This window comes from Lissotriton helveticus, chromosome 4_1, assembly GCF_964261635.1.
Source record: "Lissotriton helveticus chromosome 4_1, aLisHel1.1, whole genome shotgun sequence".
NCBI lineage: Eukaryota > Metazoa > Chordata > Amphibia > Caudata > Salamandridae > Lissotriton > Lissotriton helveticus.
The window spans coordinates 64,512,306-64,539,108 of record NC_136063.1 but is presented as its reverse complement, the minus strand read 5'-3'; the positions used below and the strand labels follow the sequence as shown (position 1 = coordinate 64,539,108).

The 26,803-nt window shown below is 46.0% G+C and overlaps 1 protein-coding gene across 2 annotated transcripts in view; it reads left to right on the top strand.

The window, feature by feature from the left end:
* Nucleotides 1-26,026, top strand: part of PARP10 (poly(ADP-ribose) polymerase family member 10) — an 803,115-nt gene extending 777,089 nt beyond the window's left edge. Inside the window, exon 11 of one of the 2 annotated variants that reach the window (XM_078686419.1) lies at nucleotides 24,508-26,026. In XM_078686419.1, coding sequence (XP_078542545.1) covers nucleotides 24,508-24,797 — 290 coding nt within the window. In that variant the 3' untranslated portion in view covers nucleotides 24,798-26,026. Of the gene's footprint in view, nucleotides 1-11,573; nucleotides 13,034-24,507 lie in introns of those variants that run through there. The other variant, XM_078686420.1, reaches the window with a different exon arrangement.
* Nucleotides 26,027-26,803: the final 777 nt, after the last annotated feature.

The window sequence follows — 26,803 nt, the reverse complement described above, 5'->3', positions numbered from 1 at the left end:
AACACAACCCCTCTGCACTCTTTATGAGGTTAGAGGTAAAAATACAATACAAGTCACACAGTTAATACACAATAAGTTGCACAGTATATGTTGTGCCCTAGGGGCCTCACTAACCATATACTAAGAAAGTGGTATAAGTACCAAGTGAGTTAGAAAGCAGGCCTAGGGCCTGTAGAATCGCAGGGGCTACACTAAACGACCAGTTGTTAGGAAGTAGGAGACCCACGGGAGCCGCGTGCAGTGTCTAAACACAGGCGCGGATTCCCATTGACTTTCTATGATGTTCGTAAAAGTTACAAAGTTAAAGATTAAGGACACTTCCGCATGGACTTGGATGGAACCCCTTTAAACTAGGACACTTCAAGAGTCAAGACCCACGGGAGCACCGGAGTACTCTAGTTACCTCACCCAGTGAAGCCGGGTGCATAGGTGTCTTTTCGTGTCGGGTTTCGTCGTCGTTTTCTATGGAGAGCTGCAAAGAAGTGCTGCAGGCGACCAGAGGAAAAGTGTCCGGTTGGATTGGAGATGTGAAGAGCCTGAAAGCAGAGGAGACAGAGTCTGGGTCACTAGCCAGTGACCAGGAAGGAACCAGGCGATGTCGGGTGCTTGAAGGTGAGTTTGTCCCTTCAGCCACGAGGTCCAGGAGGCATCGACGATGACCAGGAGCTGGATTTGAGCTGTCCCACGATGGATCTAGATGACTGCAGCATTGGTATCCGGATTGGACCCAACAAGCCTTGACAACCGCAACCCACGCAGGATGTCGAGATTGGCTCTGTTGCAGACCAGCAAGGTCTATGGCGTTTCTCCTTTGGAAGGAAGCTGGAGCAAGCCTGGAGCAACCAGGAAAGCAAAGTAGTTTCAAGATTGCATCTTCGGGGGGCTCACTAGCCATCAGGCAAGTAGCGGGGAAGACGCGTCAAGCACAAATGTGAAGCCGGGGCCCACGGGACACTCGCGGAGTGCGGGGGCCTGGGCTTCGGTGCAGATGATGATCGGGGCTGGGGCTTCTCGTACCCCAATGCACAACTTACTGAGGCTTCGGACAGAGGTCCAAAAAGATACTAGAGTTGGGGGTCTTTGAGCCTTCAGATAGCCCTTGGACTAGTCCAGTAGTCCTTCTACCCAAACCTCATTCCCAGGGTGGTAAATAGAAATAATATTTTGTGTAGACTACAAATGCTTCAATGCATTTGGTAAAATGGATGCCCATCCTAACCCCAGGGCAGATGAGTTGATAGATCCTGTTTCCGGCCAAGTATCTTAGCACCTTTGCCCTGACTGCTGGCATTTGACAGCTCAGACTCACAGATGCTGCAAAACCCAAAATGGCATTTGCAACCCTTGGAAGGCACTTCCAGTTTACTGTAATACCCTTTGGATTGAAAAATGCACCTGCCACATTTCAGAGGTTGGCGAATCAATTTGTCAGGTCTGGAAGGTTTTAGTGCAGCATATCTAGATGATATAGCTATCTTTAGCTCCACCTGGCAGAATCACCTGGTCCACTTCAGGAATGTACTTTAGGCCCTGCAGGAGGCTAGCCTCACTATCAAGACCAGTAAGCACCATATAGAGCAAATTAAAGTTGTATACTTGGGCCACCTGGTAGGTGGAAGCCAATTTCAACCTATGGAGAGCAAAACCCAAACCATTGTGGACTGGGTTGCTCCCATTATCCGGACTCCAGTCAGAGCATTTTTTGCTCTGACTGGGTATCACAGAAGATTTGTTAAGGGGTATGGGCCATTGTGACTCCCCCTAATGACCTCACCGGTAAGAAAATGCCTAAGAGGGTAAATTGGATAGTTTGTTGTCAAGAGGCCTTTGATGCCTTGGAGAGGGCCATCTGCTCAACTTCCATTCTGCAGAGTCCTGACTACTCCAAGCAATTTATTGTCCAGACAGATGCCTCTGAGATGGGAACAGTATTGTCGCATCTTAATGAAGAGGGCCAGGATCAGCCAGTAGCTTGTATCAGCTGATGGTTTACCCCCAGAGAGACATGTTGGTCGGCTATTGAGAGGGAGGCCTTTGCCAAACAGGTATGGTTTCAGCTTCTTCAACGCCCAGATCACAGCACTCGCTTCATTGTTCAGACAGACCACAAGCCCCTCTTATGGCTTAAACAGATGATGGGTGAAACCCCCAACTTTTACAGTGGTCCATTTCCCAATAAGGGATGGACTTTTCAGTGGAACATAATCTTGGGAGTAACCATGACAACGCACATGGACTTTTCAGGTATTTCTACTTAGAAAATGAAGAATCAACTGCGCAAGGTTAGTCTTAATTTCTTTTGTTTTGGATTGGGTTATGTAGGAAAGTAAGATCGTTCTGGCATAGGTACCCCCACTTTTTGCCTAGTGTTAGTGTGTTTTGACTGTAGTTCACTGGGATCCAGTAAGTATTGTGCCATCCATGGGAGCCCACGCAAACTGTGTCTGCAGGCACCCTTCACTGAAGACATAAGGTTTCCCTTGTATCCCGGTCACTGCACTTTGAACCTATGTCACCCCTAAGGTAGGCCCTTCAGTCCAGGGGCAGGGTGCATGGTTCTAAGTGTGTGGGTACCCCTGCACGAGCAGAGGTACCCCTACAAACCCCAGACTCCATTCTCTGGGCTTTGTAAGTGCATGACAGCCATTTTACGGTAAGCATTGGACACTGGAAAGATCAGATGTCCAGCTACATACTGCTTCCCCGAATCTGGTCATGTTTGGTATCAACACACGAGACCTGACTGGTTCTGAACAATTAAATATCTTCTAAAGACACCTGAGGAGTTTATAAGGAATTTTAAAACTTCCTCACAGGCAAGGCACACTACCACTTGCCTGTTTGTCTAATTGTTCAATTTAAAAAAAGTCAATACACCACATCCCATATGAAAGATACCGAGCAAGACAAAAGTCTTGACTCTTTCCAAGGGGATGCCATTGAGAATAGGGTTCGGGCGGGTCTGCTTCGGGGGATTAAACATCATAAACTTGGTGTTATCCAAGTTTATTTCCAATCCACGCTAAGCACAGAACGTTGCGAAACCGTCCAGAATTCGCTGGATGCCCGATGATGTTTTGGATAACAGCAAAGTGTCATCCGCAAACATCAGAGCGGGCACCCGCCCAGTAACCAGCCTGGGGGTGTCATTGTCTATTACACCATTTAAATGGTCGACAAGACCATTGATGTAAAGACAAAATAGCGTTGGGGCCAAGACGCACCCCTGGCGTACCCCCTTCAGAACAGGAAAACGTGCTGTCAAATCTCCATACCTCCCGCACCTAACTTGGGCATAGTTACTACTATGAAGTCTAATTAAAATATTCAAAAGATAGGGCGGGAGACCCAAGTCTGCTAAAACTTTCCACAGCATTTCCCTTGGAACAAGGTCGAAGGCGGCCCGCAGGTCAACGAAAACAAAGAGGCTGCCACCCTCCACTCTTGCCGTTTTCCAAAATAAAACATGCAGCTGGAATATTTGGTCCAAAGTTGAAATGACTGATCTGAACTCGGCCTGGAGTGTAGTCAGTATCTCATTTTCCTCCATCCACCCCTGACTCCTATCTAGGATGACCCTGCCCATTAGTTTTTGTGTTGTATCTATAAGGCTAATGGGCCTAAAATTGGATGGAATTAGCGAGCAACCTTTCTTGTAAATGGGGACGATCTCAGCTCCAAGCCAAGTACCTGGCGGGTCAGTCCCCATGAGGATCGCATTGAATAGGACAACCAAATATGGTGCCCATATTTTAGGTTGGGAGCGAAATTAATCCCCAGGCAATTTGTCTGGACCAGGGGCCAAGGAGTAGTTTTGCTATTGCAGACTCAACCTCCTTCAAAGTAATGACCTCAGACCATTCAAGATGGCACTCATCCCCAACATCCAGGGAGTCCTGCCGCTGTTCGCCGTCCAAGGTCCCCACCAGTCGATGCTCATGGCGGGGGCCTGAGGCGGCGAACAGAGGAGATACCAGCGTTTCCCCCAGAACCAAGTCTGTCACCCCCACCAATCTATGATCCTGGAAGGGTTCGAGGCCTGGAGGGGGTGTGGTTTCCAGCTCCGAGTTGGGATACAGTGCTCCAAAGTGCGATTCCCACACTGAGGCTGCTATATTCGGGGCTAGAGCCGGGCCTCCCCCACTCACACCAGAGCTGACAATGGCCCAGAACGACTTAGAGTCCCTGCTTGAAAGTGCCGATATGAGTTCCTCCCACCTGTTCTCCTCCCAATCCTTCTTTCCTCTAATGATTGCCTTTTTATAGAGTAGTCGTGATTTCTTGATACCTATTCTATCTTTGGCTTTAATTGCTAAGAGGAGGTATTTTTTTGCTTTCCTACAGGGGGCGTCATACCAGGGATGCGTCCTCTCCAGATGGGATTTTTTCCCTCCCACAGGGCAAAACACATCCCCAAGCCCGGCGACCAGCTGCTTATGAATTTCCACGGCTCTACCCTGGGAACCTACATCCCCCATATCAGAAATCAGTGGTATAGCTATCTGGTATATTTCAGCAAGTTTACTGGGGGAGCCCTGGAAATGAGGCCATTTAACCCTACGCCTGTTATTAGCTAACATAAGAGGCGGGATTCCGCCGTTGAATTCGGGAGCTGGATTTGTTAACCCAAAACTCCCAGGTTTAAGTGTTAAAACTAGGGCATTATGGTCGCTATCTTGTCTTGGGTGAACCCTAATTTCCAGCAGCCTATCCCAGTGTCTAGCTTCCATCATTATATAGTCAATGATGGAAGTTTGCTCTAATCTGTAACTGACCCCGGTCTGTCAGGCTCCAACCTCCCATTACACGCCCGCAGAGACGTTGTAAGGGAGAGTGATTTAATTTGAAGGACCAGTGGGGTCCACGCTCTGACAGGAGGGATCTGCGGGTCAGGAACATGCCAAAACTGGTACTCATCCTGTTCACCCATATCTGCATTCACGAGGGGCTCGAACTGACAATTAAATTCTCCCCCAACCACTAGGGCAACCGAAGGATCAAGTGTCTGGATAAAGTGCTTTAATGCTTCAATTGTATCAGATTCCTGCCCACTCTTAAGTGGCCTAGAATAAATATTTAGTACGGCCACCTGGGGCATGTTTTGAGGGGTTAGAAGTACACACTGGACATCTGGGAATTAGTTTGTATTTGGACCGCCTGGGCGCCCAGGTGCGTACCCACCCATATTGTTAGGCCACCCGATGGTCTCCCCCTGCCCCTAGTTGTTGCCAGAATGTCGAAGGTAGCAAAACCCATGTTTCCTGCATCAACCAGATATCGTGCATTGCCATGAAGGAGCCCCACTCCGGCAGGGGCAATTTATTTTTCACCCCGGCCACATTCCAAGACAGTATTTTTATACTTCCATCCAATTGCCCAGTACTAGTTGATCGTTTGCCCTTGTCTGAATCAGACTCAATGTCCCATATTGGAATCCTTGACTCTGGTGTCTTTTCCCTTGCCTCACCACTAGACAACACCTCATTAGGGGCACAAACCCCCACATGTTGCAAATTTTCCCCTGATTCCATCTGCACCTTAGTGATCGAATAATGAACGGTTTTCAGGGATAGTGCTGACATCGTTACCCTCCACTGTAGCTGTTACAGTACCTAGGCTACTAGCAGTTTGTGGTATAAAATTCAGCCTCTCAGGGCGTCAATCCACCTGTTCCAGTAAACTAAACCTATTTCTTTGGGGAAATAGTGAGAGCAAAGGGGTATACGGCTCAGAGCCCTCCCAAGTTGCTCTCCCCTGTTGGAATCTATGTGGTGGTTTATTTTGGCCCCTTCATACTGAACACCTCTACTCTGGTCAATCCTCGTCTGAGGAGTGGGATAGAAGTATGACAAGTGAAGGGGAAGAATTTGGGTGTTCGACCAGGTTGGTAACCCACTGCAGATGTGTTCCACAGCACGTATGTACCTAAAGTTAATTACAACACAATTTCCTGCAATAGTTTTAGGTCCTGTCCCGATCCACTCTACTCTTCTAACACATAATATTTCACCCGAAGCATTGGGGGGAGAAGGCCTATTGGTGTTAAGCCAGTTTATGCATTTATTTTTGTGATCAGTATGATCCTCACTTTTTCCCTGGGTTAGAGGAGGAACCCCAGCAAGCACCACAACGTATGGTAAAGACTCGGGAGGGAGATCAATGGAGGGCAACTCTGTTAAGGACCCCTTTGCTAGGATATTTTTACTACATTGAGTCCGTTGATCTAAGTGCTTTATCCCCACTTCAGATACCCCCCTCACCACTATATTACTTCCGCTGCCTACTTTTCCATCCTTGGGCAGAGGCAGAACTGTTTCGGGGATAGGATTACCACTAGCCTGAGGGGCTGCAGCTGGGATATTGTTACTGGCTGGCAGGCTTTTAGGATCAGGAATAGATTTAGTAATGCTAGGAGTCGGTCTGATAGCGGGAGTCCCAGCGGCGTTATTACTTGCTGGGACGGTTCTAGGGTGGAGGGTGGACTTGATGGTGCTAGGGGTCTCTCTAGTAGCCTGTTTCCCTGATGGACTAGTAGAATGAGCTCTCCCTAGACCTATGTTAATTGTGGAGACTAATCTATCCAGCCTGGATGACAGAGATTTAATGTGTGCCAATAATATGTTCCATATGGGCCTGGAAGTCAGCAAGTAAATGAGTAACCGAAACAGGTGTTCCCACGAATGGTAGAAATGGACCATCAACAACCGGTGTACAATCAAGTATAGGCATGGTTCTATTGGTTAATTTTTTTTGAGGTTTTGATTTCTTCCCTCTAGGATGGGGTTTAGGGACTTTTTTTGCTACAGAATGTGGGGGGGATTTAGCAACCTCAGGACTATCAATTACATCGAGAACAACCTGAGCACAGGGCAGCTCATCGAAAGAAGACGTAAGAAAAAAGCTAGAGTCGGGGATTAACTGTAGCTGCTGAAAAATCCCCCACTTGCTGCAACGGAGGGACAGCAGGGGTAATTGATAATCGTCTCTGTATTTTCTATGGCTGTAGCCACAACCCCGATAGTCTTCTGCAGCATCTTGTCTATGGCCGTCAGGCTCGGAAGAGGTTGTGTCATGGTGGCCTGGTGCCTAGTCATAGGGCGGGAAGTAGCAGACTTAACATTTTTACCCGTATTGCTCATTATTATCAGATAGGAGGGGCAACGCCCACTATACACAGTGTTTCTTCCCTACAATATTCAAGTTCGGACTACACACTGGAAGAAATGTTTAAAATAATCAACCCTGTGATCAAATGAATATGCATTAAAACAAAAGATCCAATTGGAGTTTTTGCCAGTACCTTATAGAACAGTTCAGACTCCAAGCAGTGGTGCGGGTGTTAGGGGGGTGACCCAGCCTCGTCTGGCCTCTGACGGCCACAGACGGGTCCGCCCTTGGCCCGGGCTTGGCCCGGGCTTCGCCCGGTGCCTACCTGCGCGTGTCCCGCGTTGCGTGAGCACTGGCCGCTAATATGATGGTGATGGGAGGCATCTACCGAGCCTCAGGTGCTCCCTTCAGGCGTTCCCAGGGGCTGATGGGACTCGCAGTCCCAATGACTCACTCCAGTGGCGGGGGGCCGCGGAACGAGATGGCGTCCTCCTGCGCCTCAAATCCACCGCTGATTTCCTCGCACAGTCCACAGCAGCAAAGGTCAGCGCATCACCCCACACAGCGCAGCGGCAAATTATCTTCACGCTCAAAGTAACTCCAGCATAGGCCAGTTCCAAGAACTGTGCCCTGCCTGCATCTTCTGCATCGTGGATCTCCATCTTCTGTTGGCTGCTGAGGGTTCCCTGCGACACATTGCGCCAGCTGCCAGAGCGTACTACAATGATTCCTACTGGCTCTCCTGTGTATTGAGGGGCAGCCCTTACTTACCCTTTCTGGGTTAGTCCCACAGACCTTGCTCGTCTGCAACCATGCACCTTTTTCTTCTTCTATGACTGTTGTGGTTGCCAAGGCATGTTGGTGGTCCTGCCGGCCACTGACATTCCTGCATTCTTCATCTGTCATGGGGCCTTTCGTGGACTGCTTTTGTGCTCCTGCATCGTTGTCTGGGCTCTACAGCTGCTTCATCAAGACCGTTTTGCTGCAGCAAGTACCTCTGACAAGTGGTGGCATTGTGGTCCTGCACCTCCTGGACACCTCCAGGGGGTTTGGACTCTGTCTGCTCTGCTTTCAGGTTCTTCTCGTCCTGAATCCATGTTTGGGTTCCCCTGTCCTGATCCATGAGTCGCTGCAGCCACCAGACTTCCAAGATCCTCCTTTGACTTTTACGGGCGGTTCCAACACCACTTTGCCCCTATGCACCTGTGTTCCATGGTGTGGGTATCCTGGTTCCCTGGTTATCCACGGGTGTGGTGGCTCTCCAACCTACCTGCTTTACACCCTCCTGAATAAGCCTTAGCTGCTCTCCACAGCTACCCCTTGAGAGCTTTGATTTTCAGGGACCTAAACACTATCACTGAAGGTTGTCTGTACTCAGTGCACGGTGCCTCACCATAGGGGGACACTATAGACCGAGCCAGCCTCCTTATACGTTTGCCAAAGAAAGACCTTTTATTCAATAATTTGGTTGATGTTTAGAACCTATGGCCTTGGTCCCTGCATAATAATGAAACACTGTAGGACACCATCCAAAATCAACCTGCCGAATGCAGCACGCATAGAAAGAGGAAAAAACCGCTGTGAAATTAAAGTATTTCTCCTCATTACAGCTCCTTGCGCCTCCCCTGTGAGGCTTAGGATTCAGACGCATTCTAAAGTTTACAAAATGTTGTAACTCTGGGAATGCGTCCAGTTCCATGACTGTTGAGTGGGAACGCCCCCAACAACATCCATGGAACGCCCCTTTCATACATATTCATGCTTAAAAAGAGAACATTTACAAGGCCATAAAAAAAGTCATGCAGGGTGACTTTACCGGGCCTTGTAAATATGGACGAGCCCATTGCACTGCTGGTGCGTGGGTTAAAGTCATGCGCCAGCAGCTATGCTCTGTGTGCCCAGTAGAATAGGGGTTGTCACAGGCCTTGTGCCCAGAGCCTGCTGTTCACGATTGACGACTCTGTAAAGTACAATATGTCACTTAGGTTCCTAAGTATGATGTAAAATTAACAAAATGTAAAAATGTTGATGTTTAGTTCTTCCACCAGATTCCTCATATTAGTGAATTATCCCTTTCTGATGGATACTTTTCCATACAGATTGCTTACCTCTTGAATATCCCTCCACCCATCCGCGTGGTCGAAGAAAAACTTTTCTCAATAACTTTACTCCATCGATAAGGGTTCCGGCATTGATGTGCAAAAGCCGTAAGCAATCCCACCCTCAAAATAATGTCGGTGTCCTTTTTTTTCTGTGCCTTTGACGTGGTCTGAAGTTCTCACTGAGATTTTCCTCTATAAAGTTTTTGATTTCTCGCTGGAGACAGCGCAGGTGCTGTCGCCTGCGAAACATTTTGTATTGGCTTAAAAGGGGCTTGTAGCCAGGCATTCCTTACCGTTCCAGGAAGCATGGGCCAAGTCCTGATTGCTTTGGGATCAGGGTACTATTAGAAATTGTTTTTATTCTTGTTCCAAGTCAGAATATAATTCCCTTTGGGCAAATTACCATAGAAACACAAATTCTTACAAACATACACATATAAACTCAACAATATCAAATCATAACAAGGAAGCAATATAAAAAATATTTAAATTATCTCTTCAAAGTTAAAATAATGTTATCCTCCTAATGTATCTTGATCGTGATTAGGGGACCTCGGCACTTATATTCTGCCTTGTTTCCCTTGCTAATTGGTTTTTTGCCGTTTCCAGCTTTGATTGCCAGCACGCGGGACGTTTCTGCTTGAGCGCCAAGAGGGTTTACACGCTGGTAATTTCACGTGTTACTAATGGTTCCCTGATCCTGGGATTCCCGATTAGCAAGGGTATTTTAAACACAAACCCTGACAGAGTGTGTATATACGATCACACTGATACCGCGTGCGTGGCTGTATCACTCCACATCTATATCTATATTGGCACATGCTGTCAGTTACTAAGTCTGGAAACAAGGCAGAATATAAGTGCCGAGGTCCCCTAATCACGATCAAGATACATTAGGAGGATAACATTATTTTAACTTTGAAGAGATAATTCGCTGGACGAATATCTTTTGAGACGTAGAAGGAGGCAGAGTACCCCTGACTCTATTTTGATTGATATAAAACAATTGAGAACCATTGGGAAACATTTATTGTAATTGTCCTGATGAAGGTGGTTAAACACTAAACAAACCGCCGAAACCCGTCGATGCACAAGGAGTAATACGTGAAAAACAGACTAAGGAAAATTCTGAGCTTTTGTTGGAATTTAGTCCTTTACTTGTACCTTCTTTTTTATAGGAATGTTGGATTTATTTCTTTTATAGTGTTCCGTTTTGTATATGTTTCCCATTTTTAACAAAATATAGTGTATGCTAATAAACTGTGCAGATATACTTTTATTATAGTGTTTTCACTGCTTTTTTAATATTTTTTATATTGCTTCCTTGTTATGATTTGATATTGAGTTTATATGTGTATGTTTGTAAGAATTTGTGTTTCTATGGTAATTCGCCCAAAGGGAATTATATTCTGACTTGTGTCAATTGTGGAACCCTATCCCTTTGGTCTTGGGGTCCCTCTCTCTTTTATTAGAGATTTATTCTTGTTCCTCCGTTGTTGTTCCTGGTTCTCCTGCCCCGCTCCCGCATTATTTCTTTCTTGCTTGTTGCTTGCCCCCTTCCCATGTTGTTGCTTGACTGTCATTGCGTTCTCCATTGTTGCGTCCCTCTCCATTGTAGTTGCTCGCTCGTTGTTTTTGCTCGCTCTGTGCCTCTTCGTCATTTCTGGCCCCTTCATTGCTTACTCTGTTACTTGCTCTCCTCTTGTTGCTTCCCAACCCCCATTGTGCTTGCCACATGATACCACCCACCTGTTGCTTGCCCATCCCACCTGCACGCTTACCCCACAAAAATCGACAAAGCCAGAACACGCCCATGTGCAAGAGTTTTTTGGCTTTACCAATGTCTTGTTTTTTAAGCCATGTTACACTGCATCATAGTTAAAAGTAAAAAAAGTTGTTGGATAAATCAAAACTGGTGTGGATTTGACAGCGTGTACCCAAAGTTCAAGAGTATCAGATGGGTGCACCAACGGTGACCTGCATCTCTGTTGAGGTGCCAAGTGTGCTGTTAATCCAACGGTTGGCACCCAGTGGTGGGACGTTCAGGGGTGTGAATCCTGAAGTTGACTTGTCAATCCCCAGGTGCTCTAGTCCTGGTCACCTTGGACCTGGCTGCTCTCAATATCTTCTCTATTTCCTCTGATACCAAACTCCAGCTGTAGAGTTACAGGTTTGTAGATACTTCCTTACTACACTATATCATATCTTATGCACATTTTACAGCCACAGATTATTGTCAGTAGCTCTGCAACATCTTGCATCTTTGATTAAAGTGAAGTGAAGTCCAAGTACTGAGGTAGTAGAGCTGCTTTGTTTTGAAACATGTTCTGCTTTGTGCTTCTGATCTTTTTTCTTTCTCCTCAGCTGCGCACTATGGACTAGGAGTCTATTTCGCCGTCGATGCTGGAATGTCAATGGAGGATGTCTTCTCCCCTCTCAACGCCAAGGGACATAAGTCTATCTTTGTGGTGAAGACCTTGACTGGCGACTATACCGAAGGCGTACATGGAATGAAAGCGCCCCCGATGAAGACCGCAAAGGGATCCGTCCGGTATGACAGCCTCGTAGACTGTACGGAGATGCCTTTCATGTTCGTCATTTTTAATGACACCCAGGCATACCCAGAGTACCTTATCACCTGCAAGAAGAACTAGACCCCGGAGCAGGTGTGCAGTACCTGTGATGTGTGAAACTGGGGGAGAGGACCCGTGAGCACCGCCCGCACTCCGAGAGTGGACTCTTTTTGGCAGTGTCTCATCATACTGTCCTTTAATACAGACCATACCCAAAGGGTAGAGGTTCTACATGGCAGCATTGATGACCTCTACGTCCTGAATTAAATGATTCTGCACCCGGCACCCAATTTGACAGATCTGGGACGCCCAAGCACCGCCACAGTCCATCCCCCTCAGAACCATGACTGCACTCGCACATCCACCAATAGTGCCAGAACCTTTAGCACCCACTTCATGCACCCTAGATCTAGTACATGGCGGCACTAACCCCATCTATGGTTTCTGCCTATTCCTTCTCTTTCTGAGACCTGCTGTATGATAGCCCCAGAGCGATGGACCTCCCGACAAGCCCCCATTCCTGGGACCCTCATCTGAAAGCACTTAACATACCAACCCACCTATCTGGCACAAACCAATTCCAGCGCACTCTGTCCCCAGGCAGCTGGATATGTAAGAGCACTTATCACACAAGTCCACAGACCTGGTACACTGTATGCTCACCAAAAAAGCATCCGGTACATGCCTTCACTGACTGAAACCACCCGTGGGCTTCATATGATGGTCTTCGAACAGCCATCCAAAGTGTAGGATAGTTCTTTATTCTCCCTGACATCTTTACATTTGAAGGCATTCACCACCCAACCAAATGTGAAAATCATAACAAAATGCAAAATAAACCTACATCCGAGAACTGCAGAACATGCAGGCACCTACCTACCTGTAAGGAACAATGCAGCAGCCTTGATGGGCCTTGGAACCAGTTGCAGAGTGTCTGTTATTACCTGAAAGTTACACAACAGCATACATTACCCCAAGGACATTACAATATACTGGAGATTAAAGAACAAGACTGCAAGATCTATAAGCACTGACAATCCCAGGGAACCAGCTTCAGAGGAGCTTTGACAATCTAAGCGACTAACCGCATCGTAAACCTTCAGGTTTTAAGAAGACCACACTAACCACTTCTGCACCCCCAGATGACACAGTAGTGCCGACTTGGAGAAGGGTTTGGGACTCACATTTTTTCTTTTCCCTGCCGCAGCCACGCACGGAGAAATGAGTCGTAACTCATGGCAGATGGCAAAATGCTTTATTATTTCTTTTACTATGAATGTTCAATAAAGATATGATCAATTAGTTTGCTTAACTCCTTAGATGTCTGTGTTCATTGTTGTTGCCTTCACTTGAGGAGGGAGCCAGCGTTGAATTAGTGTGTGCATACTAGACCGGTTCATTGTATTTTGCATTTGATTACTTCAGTGGAAGACCCTGACCTAGCAAATAGCTATTGCATATCTTGTATTTAGCTAGAGAACTCACTCATTTTGCAATTTCACACATACCTTAAATGTATTATTATTTGTGTGTCCTCTTTCTAGGTTAGCTCTCCATTCACCACCATGATACACTTTTCTGAGGTAATTGACGCAAGTGGACAACCAAAGATTAGTGCCTGCCCCTTCCTTGCCATGGAGCAGTGTCTGTCTAACAAGATTTCTTTTACAGTAGATGATTACAAAGTAGCTTCAGAAATTATGTTACTTTAACATCAAGTAGGGTGTTACAAAATTGTGTGACACCCTAATGCCAGACATAAAAAATCCAACCACACGGGGATGTCTGATATGCGTTTCAGAAAGCACTTATTCTAGAGTTGCATGATATGTATGATTCTTCTATCTGGTGTGTCAGGAACTGTTCTTTGAAATAAAAAGGGTATTATTTTATGCATCAGCCATAGGCAATCAGTTTGATGCACTGTGACGTGGGAGTAAGCCTAAAATGCCCTAGTACGTAATATATATAACACTATTTGTACAGTAGACCGCCCAGTTTGGTTTACCACAACAAAATAAATGATTACTATGATTCAGTACTGTCTAGACAACTACTTTCTGTTCTCTAACCATGTATATCAGCAAACCAGAGGCGTACATATGGGGCATGCTTTTCCCCTAGCTACTCCTGCCTGCACATGGGTTAGTGGGAGGAGATGATACTAAACACGGAGCATAAACAAATTGTAGGCAGTTAGGTTAAAATATGCTTGCGCTACATTGATGATTTGTTTATAGTATGCCAAGGCACAGAGGTTTCAGCCCTTGATTTTGTAAACAGTATCAACAATAACAATGTAAATCTCCAATTTACTGCCACTGTCGGCAGTACACGTGTGTATTTTCTTGATGTGGAGGTGTACATCAGGGACCAAACGATGGAAACTAAAGTATACCTTTAACCCACGGCTGGCAACAGCCTACTGCACGCAACGAGTCATCATCCTCAGCATCTCAACAATAGTATACCGTATGGTGAAATGCTGAGGATCCGAAGGGCGTGCAGCAATGAACCAGATTTGGCTGAGGCACACAAACTCAACAAAAATAAGGTTCTTACAGGGTGGCTACTATGAAAAAACAATTTATATATCCATTACAAAAGCTAACAATGTGGGGAGACAGAAATTGATAACCAGAAAACCTCCTGTCACAAATACCAATGCCAAAACAATGGACACTACAACTATGATTATCCTTGCGTACAGTAAAGAGAAACATTCAATATGTAGAATTGATCAAAAATTTGCCAGTTGTTAAAAGTGATCCCATAATCGATAAAACTATGCCTAACATCCAAGTATTACATTCATGAAATCCAGGTCCATGAGGGACTTAGTGGTTAGCAGCAGTCCGGAGGTCAAACAATCTACCAATTGGCTTACTGCACGTAGGGGATTTGTTAAGTGCAATACTTGCAAAGCATGCCAATATGGAACCAATAAAACCACCTACAAAACCCCTTTTTGGGATGCACCCATGAAAATTTGCAGCACGGAATATGTGGTGTACGTGTAGGAATGCTCTTGTGGGCTGCAGTATGTGGGCATTACAAAACTACAGGTCCACAAACGTATACTGCAGCACATGAGAGCAATAACCAACAGTGACCAATCGTATCCGATTGCAAGACACTTTAAAGAAGTGCATGCCAATGACCTCAAGCATTTAACTTACTTTCTATTTGATTCCATACCTGTGACCAGACGGGGTGGAAAAAAAGAGGCGAAACTTAGACGTCTCGAAACCCAATATACCTAAGAATTCGATACCAAGACCCCCAATGGACACAACTTTAATGAGGATTTTTGCACATTGTTATGAGTTTGACGTGATCCTTGCATAGTAACCTTTCCTGCTTAGAGCAATGTAACATCTAACACTTACCAGTAATCATTATGGCTTCTCTATGTTTTGTTTGCGAATAGCATTTAGGCTAATAATGAATGAAATATTTTATCCTAATTTAAACCCCCTTTCCTTTTATTATACATTAAGTTTTTTTTTTACTTTTTAGGATCATGGTTGGATCCAGGGTAGCACTTGGTTTTTAAGCACATAGCACTTAGCACTTTAATCAGTATAGGACATGACATAACACAATAAGATATTACAATTCAATATATCTATGTGCAGACATATTAACTCTATCAGCATTGGGGTTTATTAGTCAAGCTGGTAAACACACATTATGTGTAGGATATGGCATCATCCAGAGATTATAAAGATGTGTAATATACCAACATGTAAACTGACATGGCTTTAATACTGTATCATTACATTTGATGTATTTTACGTAGAATTGTTCTTTATATGTATTAAGTGTCAGGATTTTAACCTTATATTTATATATTCATGTATTTAAATTTATATATTTATTGCTGATTTGCACATGTCTTTTTATTATCATTAATACAGAAGTATTTTGTCTGTCTATACGACTACAATACCACGTGTGACCGCACCAAGCACTTTAAATTAGGTAACGTGACTCCTAGAGCGCGTCATGCTATCAAGGAAAACTCAGGCTGAAACGCGTCATGGCGGTTATGGTGGCTTAAAGCAATAATGGAAATCTGGCACTTAAGGTTTCACATTCGTTTGTTACTGGTGAAATGGAAGTGACAGAGAGCGGCGTAACGAATATATTACCTACTGGCCGACGCCAGTAGGTAGTTATAGTTGGAACCTAGTTTCCATAGGAAAAGCGTTTTTTTGCTATACTAATAACTTTGGCGTCGTTTGACGAATCTTCGGATAGGTCAGCTCCTATCCTGGAAGCCCACTTAATCCCTCCACCAGTGGTTGGGGTTCTCTTTGAGAGGATAAGGAGTGACCTAGTTGTCCCCCTAGACCCTCCAACAGCATCTGGGAACAGTTATATCCTGGTAGTGGGGGACCATACCACCAGATACTCAGAAGCTATTCCCCTTAGGACCACCACAGCTCCTGCAGTGGCCTAGGCGCTTTTAGGAGTCCATTCTAGAGTGGGTTTTCCTAAACAGATGGTATCAGACAGAGATGCAAATTTTATATTTAGCTCCCTGAAAGCCATGTGGAATGTGTGGAGTAAATTACAAATTTACCACCCACAGTGCAATGGCTTAGTTGAGAGATTCAACAAAACCCTTAAGGGTATGATTATGGGACTATCTGACCAGCTCAGAAGGAGATGGGATGTCCTATTACTTTGACTTCCTTTTGCCCACAGAGAGATTCCACAGAAGGGAGTTGGTTACAGTTCATTTGAACTTCTGTTTGGACACCCAGTTAGGGGTCCATTTTGTCTGGTGAAAGAGGGATGGGAGCAGTTTCTCAAACCTGCTAAGCAAGACAATGTAAATTATGTGCTAGGCCTGCATTCACACATGACTGAGTACACGAAGAAGGCCAGCAAAAATTAGCAGGCCAGCCAAGAACCTCGGAGGTTATGGCATTACCAAAAGGCTGTTCTGACTGTTTACCAGCCAAAGCAGAAAATGTGTTTCTTGGAGCCTGTGGCCTCATGACCCTCCCAAGACAAGTGGAGTGTCCCTGTATTATACTGGAAAAGAAAGGTGAGGTCACCTACCTGGAGGACCTGGGTAGTCCTAGAAGCCCCGGGAAAGTGCATCTTGTTAACCTCCTAAAGCCTTACTTTTGACAGGGCTGACATGAGCTTGCTCTTGGCTACTGATTGTGAGAAGTTAGCCTGGCATATGATGTCCACTAGTTCTAGTGGGCACCTTGCACAAGTCTAATTGACCCTTATTGATGATGGTTGTAAATGCAACCTTATAGAAAGCTATCCTAGTGGTAGCCTGAAGACTGCTGGTTCATGCTAAGACTTCAGTAGACGAGTTAAGCATGTTGTTTTACCACATATGATCCCTTAAATACCAAATGAAAGGACACCACACAAGGTATATATCAAATATATATGTATTTATTCTAAACACAACCCCTCTGCACTCTTTATGAGGTTAGAGGTAAAAATACAATACAAGTCACACAGTTAATACACAATAAGTTGCACAGTATATGTTGTGCCCTAGGGGCCTCACTAACCATATACTAAGAAAGTGGTATAAGTACCATGTGAGAGTTAGAAAGCAGGCCTAGGGCCTGTAGAATCGCTGGGGCTACGGGAGCCGCGTGCAGTGTCTAAACACAGGCGCGGGTTCCCATTGACTTTCTATGGTGTTCGTAAAAGTTACAAAGTTAAAGATTAAGGACACTTCCGGATGGACTTGGATGGAACCCCTTTAAACTAGGACACTTCAAGAGTCAAGACCCACGGGAGCACCGGAGTACTCGGGTTACCTCACCCAGTGAAGCCGGGTGCATAGGTGTCTTTTCGTGTCGGGTTTCGTCGTCTTTTTCTATGGAGAGCTGCAAAGAAGTGCTGCAGGCGACCAGAGGAAAAGTGTCCAGTTGGATTGGAGATGTGAAGAACCTGAAAGCAGAGGGGACAGAGTCTGGGTCACTAGCCAGTGACCAGGAAGGAACCAGGCGATGTCGGGTGCTTGAAGGTGAGTTTGTCCCTTCAGCCACGAGGTCCAGGAGGCATCGACGATGACCAGGAGCTGGATTCGAGCTGTCCCACGATGGATCTAGATGACTGCAGCGTCGGTATCTGGATTGGACCCAACAAGCCTTGGCAACCGCAACCCACGCAGGATGTCGAGATTGGCTCTGTTGCAGACCAGCATGGTCTGTGGCGTTTCTCCTTTGTAGGGAAGCTGGAGCACCCAGGAAAGCAAAGTAGTTTCAAGATTGCATCTTCGGGGGGCTCACTAGCCATCAGGCAAGTAGCCGGGAAGACGCGTCAACCACAAATGTGAAGCCGGGGTCCACGGGACACTCGCGGAGTGCGGGGGCTCTGTTGCAGACCAGCAAGGTCTGTGGCGCTTCTCCTTTGGCGGGAAGCTGGAGCAAGCCTGTAGCAACCAGGAAAGCAAAGTAGATTCAAGATGGCGTCTTCGATGGGGCTCACTAGCCATCGGGCAAGTAGCCGGGAAGACGCGTTAAGCACAAATGTGAATGGGGGGGCCTGGGCTTCGGTGCAGATGATGCTCGGGGCTGGGGCTTCTCGTACCCCAATGCACAACTTACTGAGGCTTCGGACAGAGGTCCAAAAAGATACTAGAGTTGGGGATCTTTGAGCCTTCAGATGGCCCTTGGACTAGTCCAGGAGTCCTTATACCCAAACCTCATTCCCAGGGTGGTAAATAGAAATAAGATTTTGTGTAGACTACAAATGCTTCAATGCATTTGGTAAGATTGATGCCCATCCTAACCACAGGGCAGATGAGTTTATAGATCCTCTGTTTTCGGCCAAGTATCTTAGCACCTTTGACCTGACTGCAGGATTTTGACAGCTCAGACTCACAGATGCTGCAAACCCCAAAATAGCATTTGCAACCCTTGGAAGGCACTTCCAGTTTACTGTAATACCCTTTGGATTGAAAAATGCACCTGCCACATTTCAGAGGTTCGCGAATCAATTTGTCAGGCCTGGAAGATTTTAGTGCAGCATATCTAGATGATGTAGCTATCTTTAGCTCCATCTGGCAGAAACAGCTGGTCCACCTCAGGAATGTACTTTAGGCCCTGCAGGAGGCTGGCCTCACTATCAAGACCAGATAGAGCAAATTAAAGTTGTATACTTGGGCCACCTGGTAGGTGGAAGCCAACTTCAACCTATGGAGAGCAAAATCCAAACCATTGTGGATTGGGTTGCTCCCACTATCCGGACTCCAGTCAGAGCATTTCTAGCTCTGACAGGCTATCATAGAAGGTTTGTTAGGGGTATGGGCCATTGTGACTCCCTCTAATGACCTCACCTGTAAGAAGATGCCTAAGAGGGTAAATTGGATAGTTAGCTGTCAAGAGGCCTTTGATGCCTTGGAGAGGGCCATCTGCTCAGCTTCCATTCTGCAGAGTCCTGACTACTCCAAACAATGTATTGTCCAGACAGATGCCTCTGAGATAGGAACAGTATTGGCACATCTTAATGAAGAGGGCCAGGATCAGCCAGTAGCTTGTATCAGCTGAAGGTTTACCCCCAGAGAGACATGTTGGTCGGCTATTGAGAGGGAGGCCTTTGCCAAACAGGTATGGTTTCAGCTTCTTCAACGCCCAGACCACAGCACTCCTTTCATTGTTCAGACAGACCACAAGCCCCTCTTATGGCTTAAACAGATGATGGGTGAAACCCCCAACTTTTACAGTGGACCATTTCCCTACAGGGGATGGACTTTTCAGTGGAACATAGTCTTGGGAGTAACCATGCCAAAGCAGATGGACTTTTCAGACATTTCTACTTAGAAAATGAAGAATCAACTGCGCACGGTTAGTCTTAATTTCTTTTGTTTTGGATGGGGGTTATGTAGGAAAGTAGGTTCGTTCTGGCATAGGTACCCCCACTTACAAACCCCAGACTCCATTCTCTGGGCTTTGTAAGTGCATGGCAGCCATTTTACGGTACGCAGTGGACACTGGAAAGATCAGATGTCCAGCTACATAATGCTTCCCTGAATCTGGTCATGTTTGGTATCAACACATGTAGACCTGACTGGTTCTGAACAATTGAATATATTCTAAAGACACCTGGGGAGTTTATAAGGAATTTTAAAACTTCCTCGCAGGCAAGGCACACGACCACTTGCCTGTTTGTCTAATTGTTCAATTAAAAAAAAAGTCAATACACCACATCCCATATGAAAGAAAGATTTGTGTCTGCACAAAGGAAAAAGTGTGTGCTTCTTCAAAGAATTCTCAGAGGTGAGAAAAGGAAAAAACAGCTTCTGGAAATGGTCTTAAACCATTTTTTTAATTGAGGACGCTCACAGCACCAAATAAAATTATGTTTAGCAAGTGAGTTGTACCCCATTTTAAATCCTGCATTTCTTTTCTCACAGGGACCAGTGGACACTCTAGTGACAATAGCACTGACAGTGCATTTACACAAGTTTTTCACAGTTTTTTCCTTTCCTCACCACTAAGAATTCTTTGAGAAGCACACACTTTTTCCTTTGTTCAAGAAAGTTACCGATGATGATAAAGTGGGTAAGCTAGTGAGTACAAACCAGCAAGCCCCCCTTAGTGTACTACCATGAGGTACTTTCTGACCTTTCTCACATTTTTTCACAAACTTTGTGTGGACACAAATCTTTCTTTCATATGGGAAGTGGTGTATTGATTTTTTTTATTGAACAATTAGACAAACAGGCCAGTGGTAATGTGCCTTGCCTGTGAGGAAGTTTTCAAATTCCTTATAAACTCCTCAGGTGTCTTTAGATTATATTTAATTGTTCGGAACCAGTCAGGTCTACTTGTGTTTGTAGACTTTTGAGTGGGGGGGGGCGACCTGGCTGTTTACCCCCCTGGTGGTCCTTTTGGGTTTTTGGCTCATTTCTGGCAGTAAACATGTTGGAATCATGTAACTACAGTTTCCAGGGTTAGTTACATGATACCATGTACTGGAGTGAGGCACCTTAGAGGACCTCCCCGATACCAACCTGTGTAGCCTAAAAGTCTGCCTACCCGTGCTGCTGCCGGCCTGAGACAGTGCTCTGCCCCACTGCTGATGACCCCAACTTGGGCAGGGGACGCTGAACAAAGGATTTTCTGCAAAGGAGGTGAGACCACCTCCTCTTTAGAATTAGGAAGGGTGGGGGCTCTTCCAAGCGTCACCAGACTGCATTGAAGGGCAGAATTCGTGCCCTCCTTGCTTAAACCAGTTTTCCCCAGTCCAGGAGCCTTTGACTCTCGCTCTGGCGTGAAACTACACAAAGGACAGGGGAGTGTCCACCCCCCCTGTCCAGCTCTTCCATAGGTAGTGCCCAGAGCTCCTCCAGGTGGCCACTTGATTTGGCCAAGTTGAATATTGGCTCCTGGGAGTATCTGACGGGCTAACCGAGCTGGGTAGCGTCCGTGATCCTCCCCACCGCAGAAGAGGTCCTTTCGCTTTTAAGGTTACTTAAGGGCTGCTGAGGGTAGGCGTTTTGATTTGTTCAGGTAGCATCTTCAAGGACAGACTGCCTGTCGCTTCCTAAGATTTTCTGAAGACACTTCTACTGGTGTACACTGGAACTCTGCTGCTTCTTCGCGCCAGGACTCAAGACAAACCTGCTCTTGGTGTGAAGACTCCTGCTGCAACTTTGTCTCCATGCTCTGCAAGTTTTTGCAACTCTGTGGCCATGCATTTTCCGAGTCAAGAAGGACTCTATGCATCCAAGCAAGAAGTAATCTCACCTTAGAATGGAGAAGTCACTTCCGTGCATCCGCAGGCATCTCAACCTCTACGACCAGTTCTCCCCCAGCTCTGCAACACAGGTTGTGGCTTGTTGGCTCCCCGGAGGCCTTCTAATCTTCCCTGCAACTTGGGTGACTGTAATCCCTCTCCAGCCGACTTGAACTGCCTCCCTGTGCACTGCGTCTGTCTTCCGTTGCCAAGGCTTGTTTGATCTCTTCACAAATATCTTCACGCTCAAAGTAACCCCAGCCTCCAGCATAGGCCAGTTCCAAGAACTGTGCCCTGCCTGCATCTTCTGCATCGTTGATCTCCATCTTCTGTTGGCTGCTGAGGGTTCCCTGCGACACACTGTGCCAGTTGCCAGAGCGTACTGCAATGATTCCTACTGGCTCTCCTGTGTATTGAGGGGCATCCCTTACTTACCCTTTCTGGGTTAGTCCCACAGACCTTGCTGGTCTGCAACCATGCACCTTTTTCTTCTTCTATGAGTGTTGTGGTTGCCAAGGCCTGTTGGCGGTCCTTCCGGCCACTGACCTTCTTGCATTCTTCATCTGTCATGGGACCGTTCGTGGACTGTTTTTGTGATCCTGCATCATTGTCTGGGCTCTACAGCTGCTTCATCAAGACAGTTTTGCTGCAGCAAGTACCTCTGACAAGTGGTGGCATTGTGGTCCTGCACCTCCTGGACACCTCCAGGGGGTTTCGACTCTGTCTGCTCTGCTTTCAGGTTCTTCTCGTCCTGCATCCATGTTTGGGATCCCCTGTCCTGATTCATGAGTCGCTGAAGCCACCAGACTTCCAAGATCCTCCTTTGACTTTTATCGGCGGTTCCAACAGCACTTCGCCCCTATGCACCTGTGTTCCATGGTGTGGGTATCCTGGTTCCCTGGTTATCCACGGGTGTGGTGGCTCTCCAACCTACCTGCTTTACACCCTCCTGAATAAGCCTTAGCTGCTCTCCATAGCTACCCCTTGAGAGCTTTGGTTTTCAGGGACCTAAACACTATCGCTGAGGGTTGTCTGTATTCAATGCACGGTGCATCACCATAGGTGGACTCTATAGACCGAGCCAGCCTCCTACATGTTTGCCAAAGAAAGACCTTTTAGTCAATAATTTGGTTGATGTTTAGAACCTAAGGCCTTGGCCCCTGCATAATAATGAAACACTGTAGGACACCATCCAAAATCAACCTGCCGAATGAAGCACGCATAGAAAGAGGTAAAAACGCTGAGAAAATAAAGTATTTCTCCTCATTGCAGCTCCGTACGCCTTCCCTGTGAGGCTTCGGATTCAGACGCATTCTAAAGTTTGCAAAATGTTGTAAATCTGGGAATGCGTCCAGTTCCATGACTGTTGCGTGGGAACGCCCACAACAACAACAACCATGGAACGCCCCTTTCATACATAGTTACGCTTAAAAGGGGAACATTTACAAGGCCATAAAGTAATGCAGGGTGACTTTACAGGGCCTTGTAAATATGGACGAGCCAATTGCACTGCTGGTGCGTCGCTTAAAGTCATGCGCCAGCAGCTATGCTCTGTGTGCCCAGTAGAATAGGGGTTAGCACAGGTCTTGTGCCCAGAGCCTGCTGTTCACGACTGAAGACTCTGTAAAGTACAATATGTCAATTAGGTTCCTAAGTATAATGTAAAATTAACAAAATATAAAAATGTTGATGTTTAGTTCTTCCACCAGATTCCTCATTTTAGAGAATTATCCCTTTCTGATGGATGCTTCTCCCTACAGATTACTTACCTCTTGAACATCCCTCCACCCACTAGCGTAGTCTAAGAAAAACTTTTCTCAATAACTCTACTCCATCGATAAGGGTGCCGGCATTGATGTGCAAAAGCCGTAAGCAACCCCACCATCAAAACAATGTCGTGTCCTTTTTTCTGTGCCTTTGACGAGGTCTGAAGTTCTCACTGAGATTTTCCTCTATAAAGTTTTTTATTTCTCGCTGGAGACAGCACAGGTGCTGTAGCCTGTGAATCATTTTGTATTGGCTTAAAAGGGGCTTGTACCCAGGCATTCCTTACCATACCTGGAAGCATGGGCCAAGTCCTGATTGCTTTGAGATCAGGGTACTATTAGAAAAAGTTTTTATTCTTGTTCCTCCGTTGTTGTTCCTGGTTCTCCTGCCCCGCTCCCGCGTTATTTCTTGCTTGTTGTTGCTTGCCCCCTTCCCATATTGTTGCTTGACTGTCATTGCTTTCTCCATTGTTGTTGCTCGCCTGTTGTTTTTGCTTGCTCTGTGCCTCTTCGTCATTTCTTGCCCCTCCATTGCTCTCCTCTTGTTGCTTCCCAACCCCCATTGTGCTTGCCACATGATACCACCCACCCGTTGTTGCTTGCCCATCCCACCTGCACTCTTACCCCACAAAAATCGACAAAGCCAGAATACTCCCATGTGCAAGAGTTTTTTGGCTTTACCAATGTGTTTTTTTAGCCATGTTACACTGCATCATAGTTAAAAGTAAAAAAAAGTTGTTGGATAAATCGAAACTGGTGTGAATTTGACAGCGTGTACCCAAAGTTCAAGAGTGTCAGATGGGTGCACCAACGGTGACCTGCATATGTGTTGAGGTGCCAAGTGTGCTGGTAAACCAACGGTTGGCACCCAGTGGTGGAACGTTCAGGGGTGTGAATCCTGAAGTTGACTTGTCAATCCCCAGGTGCTCTAGTCCTGGTCACCATGGACCTGGCTGCTCTCATTCTCTGCTCCATCTCCTCTCTCTTTTCTCTCTCCTCTGATACCAAACTCCAGCTCGATAGTTACAGGTTTGTAGATACTTCCTTGCTACACTAAATCATATCTTATGCACATTTTACAGCCACAGATTATTGGCAGAAGCTCTGCAACATCTTGCATCTTTGATTAAAGTGAAGTGAAGTCCTTGTACTGAGGTAGTGGAGCTGCTTTGTTTTGAAACATTTTCTGGTTTGTGCTGCTGATCTTTTTTCTTTTTTTCTTCTCCACAGTTGCGAGCTTTGGACAAGGAGTCTATTTCGCCATCAATCCTATATTGTCAATGGATAATGTCTACGGCCCTCTCAACGCCGAGGGACATAAGTCTATCTTTGTGGTGAAGACCTTGACTGGCGACTATATCGAAGGCGTACATGGAATGAAAGTGCCCCCGTTGAAGAGCACAAAGGGACCCATCCGGTATGACAGTCTCGTAGACTATAGGAAGATGCCTTTCTTTTTCGTCATTTTTAATGACACGCAGGCATACCCAGAGTACCTTATCACCTGCAAGAAGAACTAGACCCCAGGAACAGGTGTGCAATACCTGTGATGTGTGTTACTGGGGGAGAGGACCTGTGAGCACCGTCCCGCACTCACTGAGACTGGACTCAGACGCGTCTTGGCAGTGTCTCATCATACTGTCCTTTAATACAGACCATACCCAATGGTAGAGGTTCTACATGGCAGCATCAATGACCTCTACGTCCTGAATGAAATGATTCTGCATCCGACACACAATTTGACAGATCTGGGACGCACAAGCACCGCCACTGTCCATCCCCCTTAGAACCATGACTGCACTCGCACATCCACCGATAGTGCCAGAACCTTTAGCACCCACTTCATGCACCCTAGATCTAGTACATGGCGGCACTAACCCCATCTATGGTTTCTGCCTATTCCTTCTCTTTCTGAGACCTGCTGTATGATCGCCCCAGAGCGATGGACCCCACGACAAGCCCCCATTCCTGGGACCCTCCATATGAGAGCACTTAGCATACCAACCCACCTATCTGGCACAAACCAGTTCCAGCGCGCTCTGTCCCCCGGCAGCTGGATTATGTAAGAGCACTTATCACACAAATCCGGAGACCTGGTACACTGTATGCTCACCCCAAAAGCATCCTGTACATGTCTTCACTGACTGAAACAACCCGTGGACTTCATATAACGGTCTTCAAACAGCCATCCAAAGTGTAGGATAGTTCTTTATTCTCCCTGACATCTTTACATTTGAAGGCATTCACCACCACCCAACCAAATGTGAGAATCATAACAAAATGCAAAATAAACCTACATCCGAGAACTGCAGAACATGCAGGCACCTACCTACCTGTAAGGAACAATGCAGCAGCCTTGATGGGCCTTGGAACCAGTTGCAGAGTGTCTGTTATTACCTGGAAGTTACACAACAACATACATTACCCCAAGGACATTACAATATACTGGAGATTAAAGAACAAGACTGCAAAATCTGTAAGCACTGAGTGACAATCCCCAGGAACCAGCTTCAGAGGAGCTTTGACAATCTAAAGACTAACCGCATGGTAAACCTTCAGGTTTTAAGAAGACCACACTAACCACTTCTGCACCCCCAGATGACACAGTAGTGCCGACTTGGAGAAGGGTTTGGTACTCACATTTTTTCGTTCCCTGCCGCAGGCACGAATGAGTCGTAACTCATGGCAGATGGCAAAATGCTTTATTATTTCTTTTACTATGACTGTTCAATAAAGATATGATCGATTAGTTTGCTTAACTCCTTTGATGTCTGTGTTCATTGTTGTTGCCTTCACTTGAGGAGGGAGCCAGCGTTGAATTCGTGCTGTGCATACTAGACCAGTTCATTTTATTTTGCATTTGATTACTCCAGTGGAAGACCCTGACCTTGAAAATAGCTTGTGCATATCTTGTATTTAGCTAGAGAGGTCACTCATTTTGCAATTTCACACATACATTAAATGTATTCTTATTTGCGTGTCCTCTTTCTAGGTTAGCTCTCCATTCACCACCATGATACACTTATCTGAGGTAATTGACACAAGTGGACAACCAAAGATTAGTGCCTGTCCCTTCCTTGCCATGGAGAAGTATCTAACTAACAAGATTTCTTTTACAGTAGATGAACATAACGTTACTTTAACATCAAGTTGGGTGTCACCCTAATGCCAGACATAAAAAAATCCAACCACACGGGGACGTCTGATCTGCTTTTCAGAAAGCACTTATTCTAGAGTTGCATGATGTCTATGATTCTCCTAGCTGGTGTGTTAGGAACTGTTCTTTGAAATAAAAAGGGTATTATTTTATGCATCAACCGTAGGCAATCAGTTTGATACCCTTTGGCGTGGGAAGTAATCCTAAAATGCCCTAGTACGTAATATATATGTGTGCAGCTGAGTTTACAAGAAAGATGGAGAGGTGTGGGTCAGTGTTGAAAATGGGGCTCTGTATCTGGCATTGGTTTGTAGCTTGACCAAGTAGAGACCCCTCCTTCTAGTACAGGTAAGGGGGATACGCGTCTAA